Source organism: Trematomus bernacchii, unplaced genomic scaffold (assembly GCF_902827165.1).
Source record: "Trematomus bernacchii unplaced genomic scaffold, fTreBer1.1, whole genome shotgun sequence".
In the NCBI taxonomy this organism is placed as follows: Eukaryota; Metazoa; Chordata; class Actinopteri; order Perciformes; family Nototheniidae; genus Trematomus; species Trematomus bernacchii.
The window spans coordinates 1904050-1924181 of NW_022987973.1; the positions used below are offsets into that span (position 1 = coordinate 1904050).

Genomic DNA, 20132 nt, shown 5'->3' on the forward strand with positions numbered 1-20132 from the left:
CTTGGACCAGGGACATCTTAGTACTCAACCAACATGTTGAACTTTAGTGTCTCAATCTGGCACTGAAAACCCACCTCTGTGGTAGTTCCAGCTAACAGGACCACTTAGACTTGTGATAACACTCACTTTGTAAAAACATGTCTAGCGTAGCATCAATCTATATGCCAGGCTTAAGAAGGTTATCAGTAATTATTCAGATAAAGATGCTTACACTGTTTTATTTAATAAAAGATTCTTGAAATAAATGGAGAACAATACTTGCGCTAAATGAATACAAACTATTGCATTTAGAAAGAAGCAATTGCTCCATAAAAATCCAAAATAGCCATTTCATTTTCAACATATGCCACATGAAGCCATATGTAGTAAACGCTGAAATGTAATAGTACATCACGCCCTGGGAAATCAATCACTCAGTGAGTCATTATCATGCCGTCCACCTCCCTGAGAGCCGAAGAAGGGAAAAGCTCCCACTGGGCTGCCTCTTCCTTCTTCTAGTGCTAAAATACCCCCTCTCACACACACACACACACACACTCATCGAAAGTCAGTGCTAATCAGCCTTGCGTATCAGAACAGCAGCTCTCTCTGAGACGACATGATGAGATTACTAAGTAGTCCAGTCCGCTCACTCTTCACGATGCTCACCATGCTAGAAAAGGTTGGAGAAACTAAGCTCAGCAATATAAAAAAGGGAATATTATAAAGCTGATGAATAGGCAGTTGAGAAAAAAAGGGAGATCTAGGGGGGAAATGACAGCGAACTGATTGTGTGCTTGTGTGTGCAGGAAAGTGGGAACGCAAGAGAGCCAGGAAGAAAAAAGCGAGGGCTCTTTGGCTGGCACTTGACTGAAGTGTGTGACTGTTCTGCGTATGGAAGTGAGCCAATGATGACTACAGTTACCCACAGTTAGAGAGGGGGTGAGCGAGAGCCAGTTAGAGGGGGAGTGCTTAATATTCCACGCACATACAGTTGCTCCGCTATAGCAAGAGTTTAAAAATAGACGGCAGCAGATTTGTGGACTGAGGAGCGAAACAGAGTGTGCAGTCGCGTACAAAGAGGGGGTCCAGAGTGATGTGAAAGGGAGGGAGACGGATGGCTCTACCCTTGGATTATTACCGACTGTATCCCTCCAGTTTAACAGAGAAATATATGGTAACATCTGCTCTAATTCACCATGAGTTTCTACTATGCATTCTTTGTGTTGGTTGTAAAAAATCCCCAATACAGTGCATACTAGGGCTGCTCAATTAATCGTATTTTAATCGCGATTACGATTATGGCTTGCAACGATTATGAAAACAACGTAATCGGAAAAAAACGATAATTTTTTTATTATTATTACTTTTTTTTTTTTTGGTTTTTCAGTTGAATTATACTTAAAGTTCAGGGTAATCAACTGTTAAAAACATACTGTTCACATTTTTTTTTTCTCCAATAAATTGATGTTTTCAAAGTAAATGGATAATCGTTTTTAATAATCGTGATATCAATTATTGACCCAAATAATCGAGATTATGATTTTTGCCATAATCGAGCAGCCCTAGTGCATACTAATAAGGAAAATGAGTGCATGATAGATTATGAGTAATCGTTTTGGAAATGTCTTTGTCTCTCTTCAATGATTTATATACTAATTTATTATAACAGTCAATCCAGCGATTTAAAATATTGAAATAAGAATTCACCCCTAGCTGGTTAGCTTTAGCTTTAGTTTAGTTTAGACTGGAAACCGAGAGAAAACACTAGCCTGGTTCGGTTCAAATGTACCAAGATCTTTAACATAAAGGGGAACTAATAATAACTGATGTTAACTTATATTTACGCACATTTATATTTGAATTGGCCTCTCTGCATAGAAAAACTGGGGCTTTAATGCTCACACTGTATGGATCAATTGGTCAAATCATGGGTTCTCGTAATGAAGTGGCGCACAGAACCCCCAGTGCGTATTGTCCACTGAAAATTCCAATTAAGTTTGAATGAATCAAGTTTATTCACACGAGATGACCACATCCTCAACACTGACAAGAGAGAAAAATCCTATTATGAATAGAAAGTACAGGGAAGAAAAGATTTTGCAGAGCCATGAAAGCAGATGCAGACAATATAGTCCGTCTGTTCTGCAGGGAGGTTCAGCTCAAAGCAGTATCAAGACTTTAGTATGTAAAATACTCCAATTATATTGTACTTAAGAGAGGCTCTCTACATTTTATAACTGATCTTTTCACAGCATGACGTGTGGCTAAGCGGACCATGCAGGGGCTCAAACTGCAAGACAGCTGAACAAAATGTATGACCTGCCAGAAACCCATTCAATTGTAACAGAGCCAAATCATTAGCAGGGATGTATTGTGAAGCCCCCTCCAAGTGATTGACAACTGGCATTTCAGAAATTGGTCAATTAAAAAAAATATCCTGGGGTTTAATCAGGCTTTACCTGGACAGTTTCTGCCGGCTTTACACGAACAAGACACATTTGATTTGTATTTAATGTGCTGTAAGGTGGATTTTGTTGCCTTTGGATAAAGCCAGGCTAGCCGATTCGAGTCATATCCTGGTAATATGGTTATATGTTAACTTGCAAATTGGTCATATTCTTCTACTCAAATCTCCACGAGTGTATTTCCCAAACTGTCAAATACATATGTTCGTATGTTAGAAGTTGAATAACTTTCCTAAAGTTTCTAGAGACATTTACAGAGGTATGGAAAAAAAGTTAAATATCTTAAGCACTGAAATAGAACAGAGTATCACAAAGAAGGTGAGACTAAGCCTATATCAAAACCTTTCTTATAAGATCAACCCTATAAGTCTACAGTTAAACAAGAATACAATAATATTAGGAAGAGTTTTATAATGCAGAAATATCTAGTGCACTTGTTAATTTCAGTTACTCCTTTAGTAGACAAATGGGACCAACCAATTAAATTCATATTAACAGTAGCTTCCTTCTGAAGCCCTATGAATAATTAATAAGCCTAGATTCAATATTTTTATCAATGCAAACTGCAGCTACAGTTTTGCTCTTTTCCCAGTTAAACTCTTAAATAAAAAATGATCCTATAGCCATCTGAAGGACTGGAGACGTTTGTTTTAAATTTGTTTAAATATATCAATATTTTCACAGGAAAAACATTCTTTACCACTGACATTCACGCTCAACTTATCTCTTTACAGATGAGGTAGCATTCGGAGCTACAGGAAACCCGGGTCTGTTTAACATCATTTCATATTTCGAAATACAGTAAGGCATGATGAGTTTTCATTTTGTGGCAATGACAACTAAATAAGGGGATGTTTTTCTCCACCAGTCAAAGGCTGTACAAAGCCTAATGAATCCATCTATCTATTAAACCCCTTAGTACTCGGCAAAATAGGGCTTTCGCCGACCCTTTGACCTGTCTAAAAAATGTTTATGACGTTTTAACCAAATAATGGCTTATTTAGCATTTGTGACTAAATCTGCACTTGCAGTTTTTACAATAAAAGCCTTTCAGTGTTAAGTGCAAATGAAATGCTTTTATATTAATGTGCAGAGATGGTGGGAAGTGAGTGTAGCCTCTAACCTTTACACAAAAGTAAAAGCAGGAGTATGGGCAGCGTTGACTTATTATTGATGGAGACTAGTGAGCAGTCCAGATGTGTGTTTCCATTGTAAGTGAAACACTGCACCAAATACAGACTTAAGAGAATACAAGAGAATACATCCAAATAAATATCCGTTTTTCATATTAAACAGAAAACAAAAAAACTGCTGAATATGAGTTTTAGAAACATGGAAACGGTGTGTGTAAGTGTGTGTGTTTGTGATCTCTGGACTTTCTGACTACTACCCACTGCAGTGATTTATGTGTTAGGGGAAGGGGGGGTTTATCACCAACTCTCTCTCTTTTTCTTACTGTAGATGTTGTGATCTCAAACAAAAAATGTTGCAGTAAAAACCTGAAACAGTAACCCATTGCGCAAATGAAAAACAATGTATTTTAGAATTATCTATAGAACATTATCTAAAATTATTTAAATGTATCTCAGAGCAACAGAGTCACAGCTGAGAATATACAAGTGCAGTTAAAGGTGGGGTAGGTAAGTTTGAGAAACCGGCTCGAGATACACTTTTTGTTATATTCCATGGAATGCTCTTAACATCCCGATAACAATGAATATCTTAAGTGCTTTGACAAAAAATCCATTAAAAAATGTCATCTGTGGAAGCCGTAGTACTGTAAAAAGCACGACCAATCATTTTAGCCGGCCCGGCTAAAATAACTGGATGGCCTACCTGCCTGTCAGCCTTCCATCTGTGCACAGACTTATCTCGTGCCCTCATTGGTCATGTGCGCGTTCGTGTGTGTTGGAGGAGGGGCTCTGTAAGGAAGTGGCAGATTTTTTCCGGCTGTGTATTTTCAAATTTTAGCGCACTCGAGCTGGTTTCTCCAAAATTACCTACCCCACCTTTAATGTGATACGTTTACTAATCCTCTGATTAGGCACTGTCAAAGGAACTCAGGGTCAGAGTGTTTGACAATAAACACAAGTTGTATACACTTGCTGAGCTGAATTTCTCAATAATAGTTTTGCACATGACCTTGGTTCTGTGAATGCAGCAGGAAGGGCTACATCCCACATTACAGAGGAGAGAGCGGCACACTCCCAAGAGACGACAAACAAGACAACTACAAAATAAACACACACACACACCACAGACCGCAACACATGGCCTACTGACCACACACCACACACAGAGGCACTGTATATTAGTATATGGTGAGTCTACGGTGTGAATGAACAGTGTGTATACATGGATATACACCATCTTAAAGAATACATAAAAGCGACAAGACAACTGCATTACATAATTGGTGTTTCTGGGTCAGTCAACAAGTACACATAATGTTTATGGGCTCACATCACAAAAACATTATAGAATCATAACCTTTATTTTCTCTTTACACTGGCTCAAATATTTTAGTGTGGATAAATGTCTGTTAAGTAATTCTGGCCTGAAGTAGGTAACATAATGGTGATTGAGGCCATGGCCCACTGATACAAGTATTGCAATGTTTATATACTTGCCCCATTACAGTTGTTTGCCACTGTATACACACACACAACACAAATGGTAGTCTTAAAATCATGTATAAACAACAAGACTCCAGACTGCTAAGGTCTAAGCTCAATTAAGTTTTCAATCAACCAGGACTGAAGTATTTAGGTGTCCCACTTTAAACTCTATTTCAAACTGCATGATCTCATCTCTGCATCAGATCATTTGCATTTTTACTCTCTGCTGCAAAGCAATTGGCAGACACAGTGTGTTACCCCTTATGGAAGTCCTAGAGTCATTAGAGTCTACTTTATGGGGAAATATCTCCACTTCCAACAATGAAAAACATCCTTCCTAGAGCACCTGCAGGCACCAGACACACAAACACACACAGACACACACAAACACACACAGACACACACACTCAAAAGGATACTGCTGTCTGTAATGTGCCGATCCAGCAGGCAGTCCTACAGGACGTCAGCATCCATGTGTAATTAAAGCTTTTTGCCTTTTCTTGACAAGGCACCCAACAAAAGGCAGTTAGTGTACCCAATATTATTTTTGCTGCCATCGTTCATTTATGCATGAATTCACACAAAGCAGATATGCTGGCGAGCTTCTTTTAAATACTGATGCATCACACAGATGCCAGCAAACCCACAAGAGAAGAAATACTGTACACACTACTAATTACGAGCACCTTGCTGAAAGCATTGTTAATATGGTGATTAAATATCAACCGGTGGATCCAGAGGAACATGAATAACCCATGAGGCCCATCTCTGAGTGAAAAATCACAGCAGCATGATTTCCAAGTTCAGTGCAGCAGACATCAGGCTGCACCGAATCACCGCTGTGAACTCTTCCTCTCTGGCGACGTCCTCAACTACAAAGCAAGCTTCCCGCCTTCCCCAAATAAGCCTCGTCTCCCTTTCAAGTTTGACATAAAAGAAAAGAGAAGAGGATGAGTAGCAGACTCCAGTGAGAACAGGAAACTATTTTCTTATCTCTAAAAGATTTCCCTGCTAGAAAGTTTAGAAACCCAGTGCTGGGGTGAGAAGGCTTTCTCTGCCAGTCTGATATAAACCAGTGTTGAGAATACACATCCATTCTGCTCATCTTAAAAAGCCTCACTGCAGCGCTCTGGAGACATGGTGTACCCTTACACCGTACTGCAGCTGGGCCAAATGCTGTGGATGGAGTAGTGACAGAATGTAACAATTAAGAAATTACAAAAGCCAGACAGAATTACAAAACTAAAAGGGACATCCATTATCAAACCATTTTCAGTTTGAGCTCCCCCACCCCAATGGAAGCTGAATCACATAATCCAGATATCCAACTGCTCCCCTACATGCAGATTTAGATTTACTTTGTCTGGTTACAGTCTGGCTGAGGCTCAGCTCCCCACATAATACCACAATCTCCTTGATGTCTCCCAAATATGACAGAAAAATTACTTAATTATGCTTCAGCTACAAATTAAAACCAACCATACAGGGGATTTATATTCACACTACGCAGTGCAGAAAATCTGCAGCACTGATTGTTACCATTTTAATTAAACTGATGAAGCTCATCTTGACTTGATGTGCTCTTGGCCTACTCCTCTGCAATCACTTTCTTCCTTTCCTTATGAGTTAGTTTGAACTTTAGCACCCTGGTGTGTCAGCCTGCTGCAGACAGACTCGTCTTCTGTGACTGCCAACACTAAATACATTTCTATGCTCTGATTTTTATTTCTTAAAGCATCAAAATCAGCTGCAAAGACACATTCCCTCCCTGAGAGATGTAATCCATTACTGCGGAAAAGAGGCAATGAATAAATATGTTGTACATTACTGATTGGCTTCTGTTTAAATCCTTGCTGTGAAACTTTGCTTTGAGGAAAATATTATGTTGTTCTGGTCAAAGCAATTCTACAAAGAAGTTAGTGACAGTCCTCTAGGCCCCACACACACTGCAATATACAATGCATGCTAAACTGATGATCATATATTATTCAACTATAGCGTACAAATGCTTTACAAAAGGAACAAAAGACTAAAGCTGTGGGATTTTATCAAACTTGTACTTTGTGTTAACTGAATCTAGACGGTTTTATCAGCCCAGAAACCTTTACGCTCACACCATCCTGATCAACTGACTGGCTGCACTGATTATTTCTAGTAACAATTACAATAAGTTGGCTGAATCCTCAAAGCATTACTGTGTGTAATTCAATGATGAATGGAAAGCGTACAGGAAAAATATCAGAACATTGTATAGTGTAGTGCAATGCTAACTTGAAGAAGAAAGCTATACTCTTTTGGATCAAGTGGTTAAACTAACATTTGCTACTCAGCAACTTATATGGTAAAGCTGAGGCTGATGGAAACGTCATTAGTTTGAAGTTATTCAGCATAGAATGTATAAAATATGGACGCAGTCTCCATTTAATCATCCAAACTCTAAATGGGCGCTACAGACAGTTGTCATTTTTGCACTGATGCCATTGTTTAACTCTTGGCTAATCTGAAAATGGGCAGCGTCCGTGAAGTTGAGGCGGGCCAGTGGATGCAGCAGGGCAGATAGCTAGTGGCTAGTGAGCTGAAATGGAACCCATCTGTCACTTAAACAGCCACTCCCCTAATAATGAGTGACTTTAATCCTTAATATGATGAAAACGGATGAAATATATAAATATTCAAGCTCCGTACAATTGCCATAAAAAGGGAAAATTGGATATGTAGACCAAACTAGTGTTTTGTACTAGTTTACCAGTCATGGACTCTGCTATTTCACCTACCCCAGGACGGTCCTACATACATTGGTTAACCCTTTACTGGTTTGAATCGTGTTGATGAGAAGTGATCATTGTTATTAGTTTAAGAACTATATGATATATCTCACAAGATAAATCAACAACTTTTGGGAGTAGTTGATGACTGCTGATAGTCAGTCTGGGCCAAAGTGATGGCTTGTGGAACATTGCATGGTTAAAAACCAAGAACAATGATTGATGACTATAGCCTTCTGTGAAATGTCCCCAGCATGCCTATCGCTGTGTCACCTATAGCATGTCTTTGCTGTGTTGTGTACCGGTGTCAGATTCAGTCAGGGTAAGCTCATTAATCTGTTCAGATGCAGTGCTACTGAGAGAGAGGGAAGAGTCAAAGAGAGAGAAGGAGGGGAGAAATTAAAGTGAAAAGCAAAGGGGGGAATTGTGTGGAATTGAAGGGCCAGACAGGAGAAAAAGCACAAGAAGAGAGCTAGCATTAAAGACATGGAACATGGGAGAAAGACGGAGACAGTATGGAGCAACCAAATGTTCCAAGTGTACTGGCTGGTTCTCCTCTCACTGCTACTTCTGCATCTCACGGGCTGACCTCATCAAACACCTCCAGAAACATGTGCATCCGAGACAACCAACATTAAATATTCACTCTCGTCAAACACACATTTAGAGAGCCAACAACCCAGGAACCTCACCCTCGTTTCACCTTACAATCTCAGTCGTCCTCGCTGGCTGGCATGGTTCCTGAATTAAAGCCTTTGACAGAACATGAAGACATGTCCTCAGTGTCTCTGAGGCTAAATAACCCCCATTGTCACCTGACTGTAAATCCCAATGCAGATAAACATGTATAAATGTAGTAGGGCTGCTCGATTATGGCAAAAATCATAATCACGATTATTTTGGTCAATAATTGATATCACGATTATTAAAAACGATTATCCATTTACTTTGAAAACATCCATTTATTGAAAAATAAAATGTGAACAGTATGTTTTTAACAGTTGATTACCCTGAACTTTAAGTATAATTCAACTGAAAACACAATAAAAAAATTTTAAAAAAAATAATAATCGTTTTATTTTGATTACGTTGTTTTCGTAATCGTTGCAAGCCAAAATCGTAATCGAGATTAAAATATGATTAATTGCACAACCCTAAAATATAGTTAAGCCAACATAGCAATTTATTCACCAATAGATTGTCATTGTTATAGCAAACTCATACACATTTTAGATATGCTTCTAACCACTTTAAGGGCAAGCCACATCAATGCTTCCTGTTAACACCAGTGTAGTAGATTTAAATGCCAAGACAGACAATTAATAAGGTATTAAACATACAATAAACTACCGGGTCTAGGTGTATCAACTCTTAAAATGGACGCTTTTGTAAAGAAAATGAATATTCTTATGGGTCATGCCCTTAAATGAAAACTTCAGGGTGCAAAGATATTATTAAAATAAGAAAATCCGTTATTATTAGCTGTGAAATAGTCATTTAAAACTGATAAAAGGATAAAGCTACACTCATTTAATGGAATTGGAATTGAAAGAGACTACAATTAATCCTCACTGATTGCTCATGACTGTGTTTCTTATGAACCTTTCACATGAGAGAAAAGTCTTTAGGTTTGAAAGTTATGGGAGTGCATGTGCTGACTAAATCAATCAATTCTGAGTTGAGGCGCTGACGTCACTGGAGAAGTAGATATTACTGTCATGGCTAATGCCCTAATCTGAGAGCGTGCTTAAATCTTGAGGGTTGATCTCACCATTTCTCCACGTTATGTATTAACATAATTTAGCCGGGCGCCTTCACATCAGGAAGACATGCCTCTCATTAGTTTGTTGGCACGTAGTTGGTAGCGTGGTTGATAAGCAGGTGCTCTGTCTTAAGCACATCCTACTTTTATTCTACATTAAACCATAGGTTTAAAAAGAAATCCCAGCCTGTGGATTATTATGGGCGGAAAGCTGTGACCGTCCCATGCTTGTGAGCCACAGACTGAACGTTTGGATGTCATATGAAATTTAGATTTGTCCATTGAATAACTTTCTGCTGAATACTGAATGATAAACCTTTATTAGGGAAAGGCTGACTGAGCATGCATAATCATTTTTAGCACTTCAGTTCAAGGTGCTACGCGAGGCATTTCCTAGCTGTGGTGTGAGGGAGGCTGCCAGGGGACTCAACAATGAAGTTACTATCAACATGTCTAAAAATACAGACCGAAAACCTTATCATATTTCACATTAAGCTCCTTTAGCCTCTATCTAGGAGGTTCCCAACTCAAGCGGTTTCTGTTAGCAGCTGATCCACAGGAGCTGAGAATCGCGATCAAAGGCAATTTGACAGCAGTTTCTAAGTGAAGTGAGATTATTCATGCATTCAACAGCGTATCCGAAAGTCTAATTTGTTCCAATCTGAAAACTTTGGCTGTCAGTAAGTTTCCTTAAGGTGTCATAATGAGTGAGCTTTTGATTATTTATTCGTTTGACGTTCATTGTCAGAATATAATGTAATAAATGCCATAAATATTAACAAATGCCCGTAAGAAGAGCCTGAATGTTTTACTTTTCCCAGAAAATGCAAAAAAGCAATAGTCAAGATTAGCCCTACTCATCGCACTTCACTATGGATTGCAATGCCGGTCAGCCACTGTGGTCTAAACCTAAATATATCAGCAACATTTGGATGGATTGCCGTGACATTGTACAGACATTCATGGTTCTCATATAAAAAGCCTTTGCATGTTGTTATTTGGCCGAGGTCTAGTTTGGAAACCTATGTCTAATTTAGTGGTACAATGCTCAGTATCATTATTTTAGTTAGGAAGCGAAAGGCAACAGTTGAGCAGACCCAAACATGTATCAACACACAATGAGGTACATCCTCTATTCCAATTTTAGCAGTGCAGACAGAGAAGAAAACAATATGAGTGCAGAGACCACTTAGGAGACAAGAGCAATATATTTCAATAATGCATTCACAACACAAAACCAGACGAGCTCCTTCCAAGTCGTGCATTTGGCTTCAAAAGACTGGCCTTAATTTCATTAGTGGACTCTGCAGGATCTGAGTTGGTACCAGGTGACTGAACCACTCAGTGATGAGCTATGTCTCTCTGGATCAATGATTTCCCATCATTCATCTTACTTTCAATCTCTGATATACTGGTTCATGGTAGGAATATTAATTTAGAGCAAATGCCCCACTGTGTCTGCCTCTGATGTTTACCCTGATGGTAAACAGTGTTCCACATTATGTTTACTCAATATGGATGTTGATTCTGAATGTCATAGCTTGCATTTTACTATAATAAACTCATTAAAACGAACTATCTGGGACCTTGGAGTGTTTATTCTGCTCTTCTGTGTTGTCTCAAGCGATGCTGCTGATTAACAATGGCAGATCGTTGCTGTTTAATCATACTATGATAATTCAAAGCCAACAAACCAAACAAAAGATCAATCTAAATAATCCCTGTATTTGTGCGTTTCTTTAATTACAGTGCTCTATGGGGATTGGACTATGGCTAAACCTACACTGTAAAAAAGTGTCCAGAACAAAAGATAGCAAGATGGTAATTCATTTAAAGAGTTGAAGGGCAGAAATGCAGTAAACCCCACAGAACTATACAATAATCACACAATTCTGTAAAACTCTTATTCACGCTATAGCCTGATCTCCTCCAACTAATCCCTCCTGGAGATACACCAGCACTCTCTTCCGGTTTTTAGACCATAACGGCGTTCTATGCACACAGATAAAATATATGAGGCTTTGCCAACACAGACTATAGCTGTTTATAGGCTCAATTAAATGCTGGTTTTGTCTTTTAATGGGATTTGATGTCATCACCTTTATGAAAGCTTCATCCTTTCCACCGTGCTGGCCAAAAACAAGATATAGGAGTTGGCAACATGGATGATTATGATAATATGATGAAGAAGAAAAAATAGCAGCCCATATTTAGTCTGATTTTCATCAAGGAAGGCTTTTCCATATCACAACTCTGATTGTTGCCACGCCTAGCATCTCCATCCATTGTATCTTTAAAATCCTGGTTTAAATAATTGTATTAATCATTATTATTCATGGACCTTTTTGCTGGTGATCACCGCTAACACCACGTGGCTAAACACAGTAACGCTTCTGATCCTGTCTCTCCTGAGCTTATATTTCTTTGCTGGTGACTTCTCTAAAGCTTCTAGGGTATAATTGAGCGCTATAATTGCAGCCCCTTCCAACGTTTCCCCCACCAATCCAAGTATTGTGACTGTGAGAAGCCTGGTGAATATCCTGAAGGAATGAATGGTGGTGAAAGGACAAGAGAAATCAATAAACATGAGTCTATCCTATGCTTCCAGGGTCATGATGTTATCAGTAACAATGTCATCAGGAGGAGTGGAGGACAGGCACACAGTATGGGTGCGGTAAATAAGTGGTGTTGGAATTTGAGGAGGGTGGCAGAGAAGCCTGACAGTCTAATGGGCAAAGGCATTGGTCTGGGGCCCTTTTGTACATGTTAAAACATCCAGACATTTTTTATTTTCTGCCACTCCACGCTGCCTTCACAGCTGTTTCCATTATGAAGGTCATATCAACCATTATTCCACTATGATAGGACTTTAGATTAACAATAGCAGTGCAACTTGTAGGCTAATTGAGCTAAATGGAGAGTGTCACTGTTGTTTCCCCACAAGGGACCTCCATTCTAGGCCATATCTCCAAGGTGTGCAGGGAAGGACAGCAGACATCCGCTCCCATGTTTCAGCGAGCCAACAATGTAGTCATGCTCCAGTAAGGTCACTGTGATGTCCTTTATCATGCAAATGAAGAATTACTGTTCAACAGAGCTTATTTAGCCTGGCAGACGATTTGTGTAAAACATAATTAATACTACTCCCTAAATGTTTGCTCTCACATCATAATGCCAGAAATAAATGGTGACGTTGTTGTTGTTAACAATACACAATTGATTAAGCCCATGATCCTATTTATGTTTTCATTTAGACCAGTTGTGCATCATCAAGACCCCCATGGTGTGAAATAATGGCATATATATCCATCATGGGAAATAATGAAATACAGCACGCCAATAGAGAGCTTATCCATCTCAAAAGAAGCTGAACTAGAAATTAAGCATTCAGTCCCTGCTGTGTGCTTTTTGTTGCTAAAAGGGTGGGATCAGCACAGACAGTCAAAACACTTTGAATAACGACTGGGTGAAAGAGCTTCTAAAAGTCAATAAGGAACCAGTGCGGGCTTAACTTTGGTAAACACCACTCATCAAAAAAAAACATGTCTCGCCCTGCCATCAGAAGAAAAAATAAGTAATTATTTCGTAGAATATTAACATTAAAACCAAAAGATTTCGATTTTTCTCTCAAAAATGTATTGATACAAAGTTTACCCCAAGCGGTGAAGGTCACTACCAGTCGCTAGCACAACCAGTTGGCAACAGGTATTATTTAGTTACAGATGAGGGCAAGCAGGGACCAGAGACCGGCATAAAATCAACATTTTGTACGTGTCCCTCGAGCACTGCCACTTTAGGCTGTTAGAAGTTGAAACGGCTTGCTTTGCCTTTGCTGTCAGATCTAAGAAATGAACAGGTGGGGATGGTCTTTGTGTGTTGTCATCTCTATTTCAGCAGTAATGGAATCCCTTGGAGTAAAAAGCTTCAAACGCAGCTCCAGCAACTCAAAGGACCAGGTAAGGTGATGCACACAGACTCCTCAATGATGCAACTTGAAAGACGCACACACACAAGATTTACAAAGGAAGTCACAGACGTTAATCACTTGCTCCTACTCCTCTGCTCTCGCTTATAAACTGTTTACTGACTCCAGTCATGCCTCACCTTCATTTGTGTCAATACATTGATTTTTAAGACTCAAGAAGCACAAGAAATAAAGAGAAATTATTCAAACAAGTCTGCAAGGGACACATTGGATAAGAGACTGATTGACTGACTGCCTAATCCAATGTGCAGATTCAAGCGTTACTACCAAAGTACATGAAAGACTAAATAAATAATCTACACCAAGTAAACAGAAATTCCCCTTTAGTTCTTCCTTAGTACAGCACTAAAAACTACAGTCTCAGAAGTCACTGCAAAGTAGAACCAATGCCTCGCTGCGTCTGTGTCAACAATAAATAAAAACTATTGATGGACTGCTGTTACAGCTCGAACAAATAACCACAAAGTGAAAATAAGGCATCCTAAAAAATGAGGAGCCCACAGCATTGGCCTTTGCAACTGGCTCACATCTTCATGAAAAGAAGCTTTCCATGCATTTACTTGATCACTAAGTAACAGAGGTTTTCAGATCATTATTCCCATTGGCTCCGTCCTGGGGTCAAAACAGCATAGCAATCGAATTCTCCATGGTCAAACCCAGGGTCAGCCTGAAGGGCAAATTAACATCAAGGGAAATAATATCTGCTTTGTTAAGACAAATTAAGATATGTCCATTGCCCAGCCTCTGTTAGACTAATTAGAATCTAAACAACATTAAACCTCTAGACTAGAGGTTATAGAACAAAAACCTCTCATCCTCCTCCTGTCTCATCATGCAGCCATAAATCCTCTCTGATCCATCCACTGAAATCGTTCCTGATCAGATTATACAGATGTTTCATAATGCATTCAAATCAATGCATGCAAGTATACTGCTGATGACAAAAGAGATTCTGTTTTTTGTGTGTCTTCTGTTGGATTTCAAAATAGTGCAAATTGAACCTCCTTGATTTTGCTACGCAATGGACATCATGCTGTCCACACAGGTATGGGCTGTGACGAAAGCAACGCCTGCAGCCCATTGATGACACACACCACACGTCTGGCCATACACACATATCATCAATCAAATACATGTTCTGTGACGGTGAATGGAGTTAAGGTATGATGACACATCCTTTGCAGCAGACTAAGAAATGGGAAAGATGAGCTTGGAGGGGAATCATGTTCACCTGATCACCGCCCAGTTTACGTGTCAATAGCACGTCCTCCACAAGGTGATTTGAAAAAGAGCAAATGTTGGCCCCCACTGACCTGGATCGTGCAGGTGTACTCCGAGTCGTCCAGCAGCCTCACAGTGCAGTTGCATTCCCGGTCCAGACTCCTGATGCTGCTGCTCATTAGTCGGCTCAGCATCTTCTCGATCGTCTGTGTACGGGACCAGGGAGACACAGCACATGCATACAAGATCTGCTGCTGTTAACGACGTCCCTGTTTAGTCCAACACCTGGTGAGCGAGGGAGCGGAGCGGCGGTGGCGGTGGAGCATCCTCTTATCAGCGCTGTTCTCCAGTCAGTGAGGCGGGAAATAGTGCTGCTACTGCGGCTGTTGCTGCACTCTCTGTGGTCCGGTTAGACTGGAGCCCCTAACCGTAGGTACCTGCTCCCCCCTCGCCGTTGCCATGCCGCGCTAATGCTGCGGGGCGGGACAAGTGATGATGAGTGGCAGGTCCTTCCGCCAATCATAGCAATGGCTGAGAGGCTGCCTTCAGAGGTAACGAGTGGAGCCGAAATTCCGATAGGCTACAGTTCGTCGTGACTGCAGACCATACTGCAGACACATGGTGGGAATAATAACACAGCAAGAGGCTTCAGTTTCACAAGTTAAACATTGATCAGTCGCAGTGGTGTGCACTGTGCAGTAACTAAGTAGATTTACTCAAATACGATATTTAAATACAATTTTGAGAGACTTGTTCTTTACTTGAGTATAGTAGCCTATAGTTTATTTAACAGTGAACAGACAAATGATTGAGTCCCAGTGTCCTTCCACTGACTCAAGTTGAAGAGAAATTAACCAAACAAACAATTTGGAGCTCTGAAAATAGAAAATAAAACAGTAAATGTTCATCTACGCCGGTAGTGTGGTTTTGTTTAGATCGTGTGTGGTTTTGATCAGCCTTTCTGTAGATGAATGGATGAAGTATTATTCTGGTGAAATAGTCCTCCTGTTGAAGTGGATCTCCAAACAAGCAGTCTCTTTTTTTTTAACACACAAAAATGAGAAAGGGAAACAATACTCCAGCTCAAATCTTCTCCACACTTGTTGGACGTTTGTTGCAGAAATATCAGCCATACAAGCACAAACTCTGCTGAAACTTTCTCTGTCCACCAGCTGACAATTACCCACCTGCTTTCTCTCTAAACTCTCTTTCTACTAAAGAAATGCAGACTCTGTTTCCCCTCTGCACCCCCACCACTGCCCTCTGCCGGAGTTGGCTGGCTATTGCAGGGTTAAAAGAGATTGACATTAAACTCACTCTAGTGTGTTTATTTGAGTTGGCTACACTGTCAAAGACTTAGACTTTGGGAACAAAAATTGGCCTGCCAGCGCACCCAGTAAACCGTGTTAAGGTTACTTTCCTAGTACTTATTGCTGTCAAAGTCCTTAATATAAACATTTGGAACACTACCGTTGATCCTATCATCCAGGTAAATGTAATCTAGGCATACCATTTTTGGCTTAGTTGACCGGAATTACATGAAGTTACTAACTGATATTACATTGGTGGTTGATGAGTTATAAGTCAAAAAAAAAATATATATATATATATATATGTTTATTTATTAAGGACTATTTGAGTGGCACCATGGGGAAATGTGGACCTGTCTATTGCAATGTAGATACAATCCTTCCAAAGATGTGATTCGACCTCTTGGTGATAGTGAGTGAATTTAGAGTCTGATTTACACTTATGAATCACATTATTCCTCCATGGTGATATTTATATTCCATGTGCCCCAAACCAGTTTTTAATCTCTTTCTCTCTTTCTCTCTCAAAAGTGCTGGACCCTTCAAATTTTACCTCCATATTAGCAGGGTAATGAACTTTCAGCCTTACTATACCTTTCTTGCCTTTGTATCCAATTCTGTGGACTGTAGTGAAACCAAAGCATATTTTCTCCACAAAATGTAAAATACATTAATTGTCTCTTCACCTGCAGGTATGTCACCACCACACGGTCCAGTCGCTGATTTTCTTGCCCCCTTAACATACTAATCTATAGATTTATTTAGATTTGTTGGGTCCATCCCTGAGCCTGTATTGAACACATTAAAGTCATTATATTAAAATCTTTGCCAAAGGGGTAATAACAATATTGGGAAATGTCATGGAAAGATAACAACTGAAAATGTGTCATACAATCGCGTATATAGACATTGCTTTATTACATTCACATTGTTTTTAAACTGCAGTGCGTTTCTCCTAATGTTTTGGGCCGTTGTAATGCGTTTGCACCTGCCGGCCACCATACCTATCTGCTTAAAGTCCACCAATCAGACCACCATACATTTTTTTAAATGCTAAAATGTTTCATTGCATAAAATATACGATACCGATTTAATCCAGTATACATCATTCATTTGATATATTTTAAAAGACAACCCATCTGCCGTGACATTGTTACCGCAATGCCGTGACCCGGATTCGAACCGGGGTTGCTGCGGCCACAACGCAGAGTACTAACCACTATACGATCACGGCGAGCTACGATGGGCTGGTGGTAGGGGGCCGGCGAAAACGCGAGTATTATCGTGGTGCAGGCAGTAGGCTCCATGAGTAGGCCTCATGTCAACAGAGTAAGATTCACATAGAAGTCAATTTGAAATCGAAATATATTCCTTTTATAAAGGTAATAGAAAAAACTGAAATTAAGCCTCATTATCTTTCTAACTTTACCTAACTTCAGTATTTCTTTTTTATTTCTTTCACTTCAATTACCACAGCCTCTTTATTTCCATAAGATATGCAATGAAGTTTGCCATTTTGCCTCTCACATGTTGGGGATTTGAACCACTGACCCCCACATTGGTAGGTATCCTTTACACCCAGATGTATTTCATCAACATTTTTACTGGCTTGGCTCGTTCGTATAATATTAGGGTTAGAATGGGACTTGCTTACCTGAATATGTCCTTTAGAAAAAACTGGAATTAAGCCTAAATATCTTTGGGAGTTGAACCACTGACCCTCAGGTTGGAAGATATCCATTTACACCCTTAAGTCACACACACATATTGCATTAATCTCTTACTATTACCTTACATTACAACATTATCTTACATTAAAAGCTTCTACCTTCGAGCTTTATAATCTGTTCAATGGTATTTTACCTTGTACATGTCTGTTGACATTATAACTATTATACACTTTGACATGAGGAGGAGAGGAATTGTCAGAGGAGATATTGTAAAAACATTTGTTGAAACTCATCATAGGAAGTGACAGTCCAATTGTTTACATCTGTTCAGAAAACACAAGGCTAGGGCATCTAGAGTAAGGTTTCTTTAATATGTCCTTTAGAAACAATGGAATTAAGCCTCGGTATCCAACTTTACCAAACTTCAGGTTTTTTTCTCATTCAAAACAAACCTCCATTCAAACAACAAAACGGTTATCTCGATTGGGACATTCCGGCTATGATTTCATCATATCTGAACAGCCCATAATTCGGCTGTGGCTGTGAGGAAGAGCTGTTGTCTTTGAGTCAGAAGGTGGTGGGTTCAGTCCCAGCCATGCCATTTTCATGTTGATTTATCCTAGTGTGTACTGTATTGTGCTGCTTGTTACATTTGTGCGTGATCTCACTGCAATAGTGGAGAAGAGCTTAAAAATCAAAAATCTCAAACCTGTTAGAAATCCAATCCTTTACACCCCTGCTACTGAGTTTTAGGTAGTAGCAAAACCTGTAATAGCAACACCATTTTGTACACTAATAAACATTTATATCTGGCTCTTGAGGGCTCTGAAGTGAAGTGTACTTCTTGTGCTAAATCTATCAATCAATGTCAATCAAAGTGTATTTAATTAGCCCAATATCACAAATTGTACTTTTGTCTCAGAGGGCTTTAAGGTTTATACAGAACATGAATACGCCGGACATTCCCGGTGCTGTAAGCTTTTATAATATGTATTGAAGAGAGAAGACGAGTCACTGTGTTTCTCCTTGCACTGTGTAACACTTGACACAAAGCTTCCAAATAAAAGTGGGACTGGTCAGAGGAAGTGAAATAAGATATTATAGCAACTCAAAGATATTGTTAAAGACACGTGCAGTTGTTGAAACTTTCAAAACAATTTAAAGTACTTTTGTTATAAATGTTGTTGTATCCACAAGGCTACCAAGCAAAACAACATTGTGTGAAACATAAGTGAAAATAAATGTAGAAATACATTAAAGATATATAATTATAATTATACTAATGTATTATTTATACATTTATTTATTTAAAATGTTCTTCTGTTTATTTATTCCTATATTTATTTCCAAATTTATTTCAGTTTTTTTGCACATTTATTTATTCTTGTATTTTTGCATTCCTGTATTTATTCTCTATGTATGTATTTGTTACTTATGTCATGTCCTATCCTCCATACTGTCCTCCATAAGGCTACTGTATCTATGCTTAATATAAAAACACAAATGTGCCAAAACACATGCAAATAGTCAACAGGCACTCCGATCCCAGCTGTGTGGATCACACTTGTTTTGTGTGTGTTTAGTGTGTCCCTGTTTACGTTGTGAGTTTCTTGCAGCATTTTTTTATTTGAAGCGTTTAGTATTTGCAGCGTTTTGTTTATGCAACACTTTTAGTAAACGCTACGCGTGTTTCTTCAAGTTGGTGAATGTTTTCTAAATGTTGTGCACGTGTGGTGAAGTGGATGAAAATGTTTCTACATTTGCATGTGTTTTGGCACATTTGTGTTTTATATTTGCATTGTTTTTTTTAACTGTAGTGAGTATCTCTTTGTAATCTTTTTAAAAGACAACCCATCTGCCGTGACATTGTTACCGCAATGCCGTGACCCGGATTCGAACCGGGGTTGCTGCGGCCACAACGCAGAGTACTAACCACTATACGATCACGGCGAGCTACGATGGGCTGATGGCAGTGAGCCGGCGAAAACGCGGACAGGGTGGTGGTGCAGGCAGTAGGCTCCATGTGTATGACTCATGTACACAGAGTACTATCCACATAAAAGTCCATTTGAAATCGAAATATATTTATTTTATAAAAGTAATGACAATGAAAACCTTTACAGATCTACCAACTCGGGAGCATCGATTAATTTATAATGGGGATTTAATGCTTTGCTCAAAAGTTACAGTTAACCTACATGCAAAAAAAACCATCACAACAGTTATTGGGTAATTTCGTACAAGTGCTTTTATGAGTATCTTCGATTACTTATTTGATCACTGCAAATAGCCTACAAGATTTGTTGTAAGAGTAACTTTGTAAAACGTTATCTTCCAGTTACCCTGACTGTGTC

General features: G+C 39.3%; 1 protein-coding gene and 2 non-coding genes across 3 annotated transcripts in view; all 3 read right to left on the bottom strand.

The window, feature by feature from the left end:
* Positions 1–15365, bottom strand: part of LOC117471885 (FERM domain-containing protein 5-like) — a 68822-nt gene extending 53457 nt beyond the window's left edge. The window contains exon 1 of the mRNA XM_034117144.1: positions 14891–15365. Coding sequence (XP_033973035.1) covers positions 14891–14992 — 102 coding nt within the window. The 5' untranslated portion in view covers positions 14993–15365. The remainder of the gene's footprint in view (positions 1–14890) is intronic.
* Positions 15366–17270: 1905 nt separating this feature from the next.
* Positions 17271–17342, bottom strand: trnah-gug. The gene has a single exon. It is a non-coding gene; the product is annotated as a tRNA-His (tRNA).
* Positions 17343–19656: 2314 nt separating this feature from the next.
* On the bottom strand, positions 19657–19728 carry trnah-gug. Its single transcript has one exon. It is a non-coding gene; the product is annotated as a tRNA-His (tRNA).
* Positions 19729–20132: the final 404 nt, after the last annotated feature.